We start from the raw sequence: 13,026 nt of genomic DNA, 5'->3' as shown, positions 1-13,026 counted from the left end.
ATCACACCCTGTTGTCTTGAAAAACATACAATATAATAGTCCTAGATGCAATACATTTGAATGAAGAAATATATAGGCAGGTTTGAAATGTCTGAGTATAAGCCTGCACAATCAGAGCCAACCTGAGACTAGAAAATAACAGTTCCTTGTGTTACATAGATGTTCTTACACTAAAAGACTTTACCAAAAAAGGAGAGGTCACACTCTGAAGACCAGAGAACTTAGTAGAATTGATGCAATGATTTAAATCCATATTAAAAAAAGGAAATGAAAAAGATTGGGTTTTGTTGACTTTTATTCTTATAAACAATTGCTTTATCTCTAGCTTTATTTTACTGAAAACAGAATAAAACTGAATTGAATAGATACTCTTTGTCAGTTTAGAAAATAAATTATTGAATTGTTATAAATTTTCAAAATTATACAAAAACGATAGATTAGCAGTATATTGTTATTATTTTACATCTATTTTTACATATTAGTGTGGGTTTGTTCCAGTTCAGTACTTTGCCACTTGTTGCAGTTATTGATTCCTTCATCTGATGCAGGAAACAACAAGAAAAACTGCCATTCTTTGCCATATTTTTCAATGTGTGTATGTGTGTGTATTTCATTTTTTTCTTTTTTTTTTACATGAATGATATTAAATGTTACAACTAGAAATCACAATGAAATAATGTACCTTCTTTCTAATGACTACAGTTAGTGACTAAAGGTATTAAAACAATTTTTTGTGTTTTTCTCCATTTTCAGGGCCCCAGTCAACTACCATCTGCAAGTGCAAACATTTCGACAGCAACTTTACAAGTGAGTTATATGGATTTATATTTCTTATTCTCAGTAATATTCTTGAGTTTTGAAATTTAAAATAGAATTCTTAAAGCCTAAAATTGATATTGGATATTAGAAGCTTTATGGAGTGAAAAATTATCATTTAAAAGACTGTAATATATGATATATTTATTGTACTGAAGGATCTTACTATAAACTCATATGTACAATATTAGTTTCAAATTTTGACTGAAGGCCAGCAATTTCAGGGGAGGGGGCAAGGTGATTATATCAACCCCAGTGTTTAACTGGTACTTATTTCACCAACCCCAAAAGGATGATAGGCAAAGTTGACCTCAGTGGAATTTGAAGTCCATGTGTACAGTATTAAAACTTGCATTTTAAACATTAGTATCCTATATGATATTGAAAGAAAAGAATTTTTTTTTCACTTTATTTTCCCTTCATCATTTTAACTATACTAGGAGCTTAGTTTTTGGGAATTCTGTATATATGAGTAAGGGCTGAGCTTATGTTTTTACTGTTGGAGAAACCAGTTTTTACTGTTGGATGTCCTTACTACTGTCATATTTATGAAATGTAACTTGGTAAGCTTTGCCTACAAACATCTTAACGGTTGTAGCAGAGTTTGAGCTTGTAACCTGGTTCCATTGGAACAGCACTTACAGTGTGGATCCATCTTCTAAAGGGAAAGCAAACTACTCTACCAAACTTGCCCAAGGCACAGTCTTTATAACCAAGTTCTCCCTCAGCAGTTTTAAATCGTTATTCAATTCAAATTGAAGACTTTCTGCTAATTCAACTTGAATTGTAACAGAATTTCTATTGCAACAACCACAACAGCTTGTAGCTGGTTGTTCACAATAAATATTGAAGAAGATATTGTCAATAGATTGACTTATTTCTTTAACCCTTTAGCATTTAAACCAGTCATATCATCATCATCATCATTCAACATCTGCTTTCCGTGCTAGTATGGGTTGGGATAGTTTGACAGGAGCTGGCTAGGCAGAAGACTGCACCAGGCTTCAGTGTCTGTTTTGGCTGGATGTGGACTGAGTGCTTTTTATGTGGCACCAGCACAGGTGAGGTCAGTTTTGGCATGGTTTTTACAGCTGGATACCCTTCAGTGTGGACTTCATGTCTTCTTAGTGACACCAGCAATGGCAGAGTTACCAAAGTAACTTGCAAGACAAAGATCCTTTGAGAGGGGAGGGGCTATTGGAGGCAGTGACCTTGTGCCAGGTGATGAAATATTCTGCTTGTTTTATTTTTAAACCAACCAGATCTGGTCTGTCATACCTACCCTGTAATGTCATTCTAAAAATAAACAGCCACATCATTAACATTTTGAAGCTACAAAATAATGCATGATTAATCAAAAAGAATGTGAATAAACAAACATTACATTTGACATAATAATCTGAATAATATAAGGTTAAATAACATGTAACTAAAACCCTTCTTGTTTTATGTTTGTCTAGTCACAACCAGAAACTAAAAAGTCTATGGTTTCAAGATCCTCTGCAGACTATATCAACCTTACTGATATGGAACTGAAATTTGAAATCAAAGAGGTAAATAACTTGAACTCTTTAATGCCTATCCATTATTTCCACAGATTATCATGACGGTTTTTTTTTACTTACTTAAATTGTCTTTGTTTCTATCAGGTCCGACTAAAGATTGCACAGACAATAAAGGGCAAAGAACTTCCTCTACTAGACTTCTTTGTCTTAACTCTTGGTACTAATGTTGTTCTGAGAACATTTGACATGTCAGTCGGTGCTTACCTAGGTGGAATTTACCTTCAGCATCAGGATTTCTCCTGTAAGTAATTAACTTCTTTCTATTTAAGTAAGATACATAATTTTTCATATCTATGGATAGAAAATCATGCAAGATCTCAGAATTTTTTCCTCTTGTTTCTTCTCTCTATCAATTTGGAAAAGCCAGGTATATATTTTTTCAGAATAAGTTAGTTGTTGTCACTACATATTCTTAGTATTGTCTATTCTTTTCTGTCAGTAGACTAGTATCATTTGGGTTGCTCTTAAGCAAACACGTGATTTAATTTATTCTTTGAACCTTAAAGTAAAAACTCAGATCCAGTTGCCTGAAGAACACATGTATATCAGCATGATTTCTAACAATGACTTACTGCTTCAGATTTATAAAGAAGTAGTCTTTTAAATCATCATCATCGACATTTAATGTCTAGTTTCCATGCTGGTATGAGTTGAATGACTTGACAGTAACTGGCAAAGCCAGGGGTTGCACCTGGTTTCATAGTCTGTTTTGGTTTGGTTTCTACAGCCAGATGCCCTTCCTAATACCATCCACTTTACAGAGTGTACTGGGTCCTTTTTTACATGGCACCATCACCAATGCTTTTTACATGGGACCAACACCAGTGCTTTTTACAAAGCACCTTGGTTTTAGGATTAGCTGTTATAACTACTGAGGCTTTAATCTGAATGACATTGGCTATAATAAGCAATTTCAGGTCGGGAAAAAGTGCAATAGCCCCAGTGATGAAATTTGAACTCTTTATTCAGTACTTGCTGTACATCAGTGCTATCAATTGCTCTAGTGGGTTGATATTTCCCATCTCTCTGTCAAACTAGCCACCACATATCTATTGTTTATGTTATTCAAATCAATCATTTAGTACTAGCAGGATGGGTTTTCCAACCCGTGACCAACATAACAAGATATCTCATTCCAATTCTGTGTTCGCAATGACATCATTAACCCTTTACGATTTAATCTGGCCATATCCTGTCAAAATATTCCACCTGTATTATAGTCAAACTGGGCAGATCGGGCCTCTCACATCAGCCTTACAGTATCATTCTAAAAATTAAGTTACCTCATCAAAATCTCAAAAACTACAATATAATGCATGATTAATTCAAAACAATAAAAATAATTACTTTTCACAAAGTGCATGCCCATGTACAGATGTGCATGCTCATATCAATACAAACATGCACACAAAATCTTATGAGAGCATCCACACACCCACATATACAACTATATACTTGCACAAACCGCCCCTTCCTACCTCCCCTCCAACAACCTGACCAATTTCTTCTCCGCCACGCAGTCGATTTCCTGTCCACTATGTGGTTGATTTGCTGTTCACAATGCAGTGTTTTCGAACTAACTGTCATCACTAACTGTCATCACTGATATATGGTTATACTAACATCAAACCACAACACCACGTGACCTTCCTCGACCAATTGCAGCCTGCCTTATGGTAATAACAATCAACTACTTTCACTCAAATTCAAAATGGCTGAAGATTAGCATTACACTTGAAACTCTCAGAGTACCAACGAATTTGAATCAAACTGTTCTGATCCCAATAATGTAACTCCCAATAAACATGTTGAGTGTCCTTCTTTTGTTTGTTCACTCACTCATATATATATATGTGTGTGTGTATATATATATATATATATATATATATATATATATATATATATAGGATTGCTTCAATATTTCAAGGGTAGTCTGAAGTATCTAAGCAACCAGGGGATATTTAAATCCGAAGGCACTCCTGGAAATTACTTGTGTGGGTATCGTCTTAACTGTTTCTCCTGCATCTCTTACACCATGAACTCTAACATACTCCTCAACATTCTGAAGAGATCTGCCAAACCATTTGGCACATCGAAACGTTCGTAAATGACTCATTATATAATCTCCACATAATTAAATCAATGGCTAACTAGCCCAGCTGACTTGCTTCTTCTTGTGTTTGTTTCTCCATTCTCCACACATATATATATATATATATATATATATATATATATATATATATATATATATATATATGAAATGAGATGGCAAAACTAAGTTTACGTAGGAACTTCTCTTCAGTGTTAATTTCTGCTTTCAGTTACTTTTCCGTGGTCTGACAATGGCCAAGTCCCAAGGTTGTTGGATTTCAGAAGCACATCATCATCATCATCATCATTTAACGTCCACCTTCCATGCTGGCATGGAATTTGTATTAATTCTTGTTCATTGACCATTTCTGTTTATTTTATCCTATTAAATAGTTACTTTTTTTTTTTTCAGCTGATCCAAATGGAAAAGTTGTCAATCTAATTCACACTCCAAGCTCTGATGATACAGAGAGCAAGTTGTTAATATTAGAGTATCTTAAGGTATGACTTTATACAATGTCTCTGCATGCATCTGAGTATGTGTGTGTGTGTGTGTGTGTCTTGAGATCTGTTATTTGAAATATTTTGTAAACTGAACTGAAATTGTTTCAGATTCTCAAAATATTAATCCAATTTTAGAAAATACCTAAAAGAAAACCTTTATAAAAGATATTAAAAAAGTTAAATTCAAACTCCTTTTTATTTTGTTTCCTTTGAGCATTGTAAGCAATTATTTATTTTACAGGCTAACCTTGATGCTCCTGACTTCAAAATAGTATACAAGAACACTGAACAATCAATATCAGTCTCTTTCTCCATGCTAGAACTACTACTTGACCAAACTGCAATAATTGACCTCATGCAATTTGCTCAACAACTAGCACCACCAGAACCCAGTGACTCTGTAGAAAAATCTCCTGGGATTTCACAATCTGTGATTTCAGAAAAATCAGCTGCAGCTTCGCAATCTCTTGTTTCTCAAACTGATAAAAAGGCAAAAGAAGCTAAAAAAGAACCTGAAAAGAAGCCTGTTGCCAAGAGTAAGATTTTACTGTCATGAATACACATACATTTGTTTTTAATTGTGTTTATTTATTTACCTTTTTATATTTAACCCTTTTGTTTACAAATTCCTGTTAAAATACACTGCCTTTGTTATAATTTTGGCAATAATGAAGAATTTAGTAAAATAACTTTATCATTATTAAACGGTGTTTGGAACATAAATTAATATGAAATTTCTGAAGAAAGATTTAATTTAGGTTAATTTAAAATAGAAAGTTTGTATCTTAGATCCATGGGCAGTCTTGGGCAGTTTTGTATTGAAAGGGTTAAAACTTATAATTTGTGCTAAGAAGCTTTGTCCTTTCCTTGTCAAAACCTAAAATTTCATCAATAAGGAAGCCATTTGCAAAATATATCCAGTCTTACACTCATATAGTTACACCATCACTTCGTGAATGAGAGTGGGGTGGGGAACTTTATCCGAGTGATATTATGTCCTTTATTTCTTGTTAATAAATATTACTAATTTCTAATTAACATTATTAATGATTAAATTGATTATTAACTGAGCTTTTAAGGAATATATTAACAGTTAATTCAAAGTTTAATATGATCTTTTGATGTGCCAGTATAACTGCACTTGAAAATATTATTAATTCCTACACAGGACTGTTAGAATTCTTACGTTACTCTAAAAGTTTAGGAGTTGATATGTAAGAAAATGAAATTACAGACATGTTTATATATCATTCTACAATTATGGTTTGTAAGGCTCTCTCTGGTTAAAGCATTTTTTTTAGTGAATGCCCTAAGAAAATACGCTGTGAAGTTAGTCATTCAAAATTTTATGACAGCTGAAAACTAATCTGTTTAACCCTTTCACATTTAAACCAGCCTTTTCTGACCCAAATATTCTATCTGTTTTATGTTCAAGCTGACTGGATCTGTCCTCTCACACCTACCCTGCAATGTCATTCTGAAACTAAACAGTCACATCTTTGAAATCTTGAAGTTACAAGATAATGCAAGATGAATTCAAACCAATGTGAATGAATAAACATTGCATTTGATAGAATAATCTGAATGCTTGAGGGTTAAAGCCTTTATTGTACATCTAGTGTTCAAATATGTGAGTTAAGCTGATGAGAATAACATTATAGTTTTTTAAGCAACTAACTACTCTTAAAAATGAAAACTTTTTACATTGTTTATGTATACACTATGGGCAGAAGAATTCAGTGAGCACTTGTCCTCTGATAAGTGGTCAATGAGCCAGGTAACAATGTAACATATCACTGATGTATTGTTTTGAGTCCTAAGGCTGATAGAGCTGGTTTATATGGTATCCAAGGTGTATAAATGACTGACATAGCACTCCCCCCTGAACAGGATGTCAGGGTAGTTCATTTACAGCTAAAAGAGTTGGAGCTACTTGAAATAATGCATTTTACTGAGGAACACAATGACTGTGAGATTGTGGTTTCAATTCCTGGACCAAGATTTGAAACCGTAATCTTCCGATCATGAGTGCAACATCCTAACCACTAGGCCATGCACCTTTATCACATCAGGACAATCTTTATATTTCTGTGTATGAAGAGGGTAACAAGATGTGTTCATATTTTTTTTATGTTCCACAGCTCAAAACTGTAGGTTAACTACTTTAGATTTATTTCAGGTTTTCTAATACATACTGTGTTATGTATAAATATTTATTATCTAAGCTTCATTTTGATTGATCTGATCCCTGATTGTCATCTGGTGTCTTATCATTCATTATGTACATAGTACCAGACTGAATTAAAACTAGAAATATTTTAAAACTCATTCACAAGTCAGCAGGGTAGGGGATAGTTTAAAAATAAAGCCTCCTACTTTGAATCTAGTCTGGCATTATGTATATATCCAGGAATAAAGCATCTAACAATTAAACTGTGGTGTAGATATAAAAATTGGTTTCAAATTTTGACACAAGGCCAGCAATTTGGAGGGAAGGGTTAAATTGAGTACATTGACCCCAGTGCTCAAATGGTACTGTTTTTATCAACTGCAAAAGGAAGAAAGGAAAATGGACTTTGGTAGAATTTGAACTCAGAATATAAAGACAGACGAAATGCCACGAGGCATTTTGCCTGGCTTGCTAACAATTCTGCCAGCTCATCACCCTTGTAGATGTAAATATTGAAAATAATACCAAGCAGTCCACTGGGGCCAGTTTAAACAACATTGACCTACCCTTCTAAAAATTAACCTTGTATTCTCTGAAAACAAGTCATACTTTGTATATAAAATGGACAATTTTATATATACATTTTTCTTCTCCCACTTTGCAGAAAAGGGAAAATTACGAGACAGAGGAATCATCGACATCAAAGTTACAGCTCAACTTGATACAATTACTGTTGGCATTTCCTCACCAACTCAACTTATCACTAAGATCAAGGTGAAAGGTATGTAATCTCATTATTTTACTAAGAATTATTTATTCATCAGTTATTTAGTCTGTTCAGCATATAATAGTAAACTAACAATGACCATTATTAGTTTCTGTGGATCCTACTGTTTACTTTCATTGACTGGAAGTAGTCGCCACCCACTCCCTACAAACATATACTAACCTCCTTCCCTCCTCCATCACACTTCATACACAATCCCTTCTCTTTTTATGCCTACAAACTCACTTATACCACACCTAATTTTCATATACATTGTTCTAACCAGTAAAGGAGTACCCTGCTAAAAGCACTATATATAAGACTTAAAAACCAAACTAAACTATAAATTGGTGACAGCTAGTAAGTCAAAACTTTAAAGTCACTGTCAACCTTTTCCTTGTAAAAATTCATATATATCATTAACTCTTCTCCACTGTTCTTGACTCTGGACTGTCTCGTGGTGTGGCCTGTCATGTTTCCCGAAGAGAAAGCCTTCCTCTCTCAGGCTTTGTTGGTGCTGAATTGCCGTTGATGCTTCTGTAACTTTTGCTTTATTGTAGCTGGAGATGTTGGCCTTATGCAAACCCATTTTTATCTCTTGGAAGAGGTGGTCCATAATAGACTGGCCTTTATCCTTTGATCTGTTCAGCATGAATGACCCAGCCAAGAGCTTGCACTCCACTGGCATAACTCTTAAGGTCATTGAGGCATACAAGACACCACATTGCAATGTAGACTGGATGTTGTGGTGGGTTTTATAAGTGTAATTCTACAGATATGTTGTTACTGTAGTAAACATCTCACACGATACTTATCACTATAGTATTTTACATACTTGGTTCATATGCAGCACTACAATATTTAGATATTGGATTCATATATAAGACAAATCTCTGTTGGTTTTCAACAATGGGTATTCAGTTGTTTGACAAACTAAACAATCTGCTCCTTGAAATGACACTTGTGCCATTGAATATTCCACAGACACATCTCGTAATATAATTCTTCTGCAGAATCACACTTCATGTTTTGTTTTAATTAGTTTGCATCAGTGTAATGCAGTATGACAAGGCTTGACCTTTAAGTTATGTCTACAATCCATCTGACAGATGTTCATGCTGTTTCTATCTACCTATTTTCACTCACAAGATTTGGGTCAAACTGAAGTTGATGGTACCACAGAGTGGAATTGAACCCAAGACCATGTGGTTGCAAAACAAACTTGTTATCTTTCAGTCTTGCTGTATCCTTATGGTATTTTGGATATTTGGTTTATATGTATTGTTACACTGTTTTTAAAGATGTCAAGATTTCTAACTTCTATTTTACGACAGGTATAAATGCTGATGTCAGTCTTCAAGTTGACAAAACAACCATCGGAGCTGAACTGAAGGATCTCGTTATCTTAAACTCAGATGCTCAATGCTATTACCCTGAAGTATGTTTGACCTTTTATTTATATACATAAGAAGAAAAAAAAGCTTTCTGTCACATATCTTAATGCTTACATAATATACACCAAATTTTTAGTCATTAACCCTTTTAATACCAACTTGTTTATGACCACTTATTCTAAATTGTTTATATGTAAATTGAAATCTTTGTTAAAATATCATTAAAGTATTAATCATATCAAGAGATTTTTTTGGTTAACACCAACACAATAAACTGATATATATAAAAAAAGTTACTCATCATCATCATCATCATCTTTGTTTAACATCCACCTTCCATGCTAGCATGGCTGGGATGGTTTCACAAGAACTGGCCAGGCAGAAGCCTGCACCAGACTTCTGTAACTGTCTTGATAGGATTTTTACAGCTGGATGCCCTTCCTAACACCAACCACTCAGCAGAGTGGACTTAGTGCTTTTTATGTGGCACAAGCACAGGTGAAGTTAGTAGTGCTTTTTACGAAAGCAGTAGTAGCCACTCCTCTACTCCTAACTTCTTTAGAGACCACCATATAACAGAGCAGTGAACTCTGTTGAAAGCTTTCTCCAGGTCAACAAAGGCTAAGTACAATGGCTTACTTTTGGCCAGGTACTTTTCCTGCAGTGGTCTCACTAGGAAGATGGCATCTGTGGCACTCTTCCCAGGTACAAAACCAAACTGCATCTCATCTAGTTTAATTCTATTTCTAATCAATTGAGCTATAACCCTCTCAGTAATCTTCATGACTTGGTCTAGCAGGTTGATACCTCTATAGTTGTTTCTATCTTAGGCCTCATCTTTACCCTTGTAGCTGTTAAGATATTTTACTAAATTCTTTCAAAGTTTTTGTTACATTGAAAAAAAAATGAAAAGGCATAGATTGCCTACTCATAAGAAATACAGTCACTAAAGGATTAACTGATGAGGATCTATAGCTTTGTTTGAGGTAATGTGTCCTGTGCACCAACCTATAAACAACTACCTTAATATTGTAGAAAACACAATTGTTGACAGCAAGGTCACTGTAAAATTGGCAAATGTTTTGTCAATTTGCAGTGCTGAGCTTAAACCACCATCATGAGTTTTTCACAAATAGAGTTACAATTTTTTTGAATAACTTTTGTCAATGTTATGATTTTTTTTCCTTTTGACGTTTGATAGCCGTTACTTTTAGCTTACTTTAGAAGCAAATTGTGCGTAATTTTGTGTACAGCTGTTAGTTCTGTGTCAATTTTAACATGGAGTGCAAAAACGAACATTTTCATCATATTTTGCTTTTTTATTTCCCTTAAGGCAAGAAAGCTGCTAAGGCTCATAAAGAAATATGTAAAGTTTATGCTGTTGATTGCTTGACTGAATACATATATTAGAAATAGTTTTAAAAATTCTGTTCTGAAGATTTTTCACTCAAAGATAACCAATGTTCTGGTCGATCTACTGAAGTTGATGATGACCGAATCAAAGCCATCATTGAATCTGATTGTCAAATTTACGAGAGGTTGCGGAGAGGTTAAATGTATCACACACAACAATTGAAAATCACTTAAAATGTCTTAGACTCATTAAGAAGCTTGGTATTTGGATTCCACATGAATTGAAAGAGATTCACTTAACACAACGGATCAATATTTGCAATATGCATCTCAAACACAATGAAATCGACTTTTTTTCTTTTTAAGCGAATCCTCACTGGTGATTAAAAATGGATTGTCTGCAATAACATCAATCGGAAACAATCATGATCCAAGCATAATGAACCAGCACAAACCACATCAAAAGCTAAATTGCATCAAAAAAAGGTAGTGCTGTCAATTTGATGGGATTACAAAGGTGTTGTGTATTTTGAGCTACTTCCAAGGAACCAAACGATCAATTCAGATGTTTACTGTCAACAACTAATGAAACTGGAAGAAGCAATCAAAGAAAAACAGCTAGAATTGGCAGATCGCAGAGGCATTGTATTCCACCATGACAACGCCAGACCACACATGTCTTTGCTAACTCATGAAAAGTTATTGGAGCTTGGTTGGGAAGTGATGTCACATCCACCATATTGCCTTGACCCTGCACCATCAGATTACCATTTATTTTGAAGTTTGCAAAATTCTTTGAAGGGTAAAACTTTCAATAATGATGATGATTTGAAATTACACTTACTTCAGTTTTTGACTAAGGACCAGAAGTTCTATGAGTGCAGAATCATGAAGTTGCCAGAAAGATGGCAAAGGGTCATCGAACAAAATGAAAAATATATAACTGATTAAAGTTCATTCTTTGTATTAAAAAAATGACTTTTCTTTCACAGTAAAAAAACCGAAATTACTTTCTTGCTAATCCAATAATTTCAGTTATTCAATTATCTGTTTTATTGTTTTTTTTTTTTTTCTAAATTTCAATTAAATTTTTCAGATTTTATCAATCAAAGGCTCTGAAGTACTGAAATGTGGAATTGTGGCTTATAATAATGGGACAAAAGGTGACAAATTCTTTAACATGTCTTGCGTTGATACTAGCATTGATGTCACGATAGGATGTATGCAATTTGTCTTCCTTAACAAGTATGTTAATCAGCTATTGGTAAGTTTCTAAAAGCTTTTTTTTTCCATTTTATCTCTAATATCCATCCTGGTTTTTATAAATTGTCAACTAAGTTAATGCAGTGGCATTTCAAAAGTCAGTGTAATTCTACCTATTTCTACCAGTGTAATATTCTACCTATTTTGTGTTCAGACTGACCAGATCTGACTTCTCACACCTACCCTATAATGTCATTCTAAAAATAAATAATCATATCATATCGAAATCTCAAAACTATAATGCAAATATTGTAGAGGATATTATCAATATTTACTTAACTCTTTAGCATTTAAACCAGCCATACCCAGCCCCAAATATTCTACTTGTTTTATTTTCAAACCAACCAGATCTGGCCTCTCACACCTACTCTATAATATCATTCTAAAAATAGACAGTCATCATTGAAATCTTGAAACTACAAGATAACGCATGATTGATCAAAAACAATGTGAATAAATAAACATTACATTTGGCACAGCAATCTGGAGGCAAAAGGGTTAAACTCTGTCAGGTCATTTTCAATAGAAAAATATTTTCGTACATAGTAAGAAAGGAGTTAGCAAATTACTGCAAGCTGTGGAAAATAAATGACCTTAGAAATAGATAATTCAAATTAAGAAATAAAACAGTTGCAATTAATTTATTGATTAAAACATTAAATTTTAATTTTATCCATATCATTATTGATGATGTAGTTCTTGTTTTTCTACAGTGTTTTAATTAGAATTTCTTGAAAAGCAATGACACAGCTGTGTGATTAAGAAGTTTGTTTTGCAATAATGCAGTTTTAGGTTCACTCCCTCTGTGTGATACCTTGCATATGTATCTTCTGCTGTTGCCTAGGTTATAGCAAGTTTCTTATATAATTAGTTAAAGATAGTTATGGCTCGTCTAAGGGGTTACCCAGGGTTTCACGTCCATAAAGCACTTAGCTTTACAGCATCTTTTCAGACATTGGCTGGTGGCCATTGTCTGAAGAGATGTTGTAAAAGCTAAGTACTTTATGGACATGAAACACTGGGTAACCCCTTAGACTAACCACAACTATCTTTATCTAATAACTCTACTGCTCTATAACTTAGAGTGTGCTTCTCTTTCAGATT

General features: G+C 33.9%; 1 protein-coding gene across 6 annotated transcripts in view; it reads left to right on the top strand.

Annotated features, from left to right (window-relative positions):
* LOC106874512 (intermembrane lipid transfer protein VPS13A) overlaps window positions 1-13,026 on the top strand; it is a 265,132-nt gene that overhangs the window by 152,573 nt on the left and 99,533 nt on the right. For all 6 annotated transcript variants that reach the window (XM_089365902.1, XM_089365901.1, XM_089365898.1 and 3 more), the window contains exons 25-32: window positions 754-807; window positions 2,277-2,369; window positions 2,466-2,622; window positions 4,885-4,973; window positions 5,218-5,512; window positions 7,811-7,927; window positions 9,247-9,350; window positions 11,756-11,923. In XM_089365902.1, the coding sequence (XP_089222028.1) occupies window positions 754-807; window positions 2,277-2,369; window positions 2,466-2,622; window positions 4,885-4,973; window positions 5,218-5,512; window positions 7,811-7,927; window positions 9,247-9,350; window positions 11,756-11,923 (1,077 nt within the window). The remainder of the gene's footprint in view (window positions 1-753; window positions 808-2,276; window positions 2,370-2,465; window positions 2,623-4,884; window positions 4,974-5,217; window positions 5,513-7,810; window positions 7,928-9,246; window positions 9,351-11,755; window positions 11,924-13,026) is intronic.

The sequence above is a fragment of the Octopus bimaculoides genome, chromosome 18 (assembly GCF_046866305.1).
Source record: "Octopus bimaculoides isolate indiv1 chromosome 18, ASM4686630v1, whole genome shotgun sequence".
NCBI lineage: Eukaryota > Metazoa > Mollusca > Cephalopoda > Octopoda > Octopodidae > Octopus > Octopus bimaculoides.
Note: the sequence above shows the minus strand (reverse complement) of the source record. Positions and strands in the feature narration are given on the sequence as shown.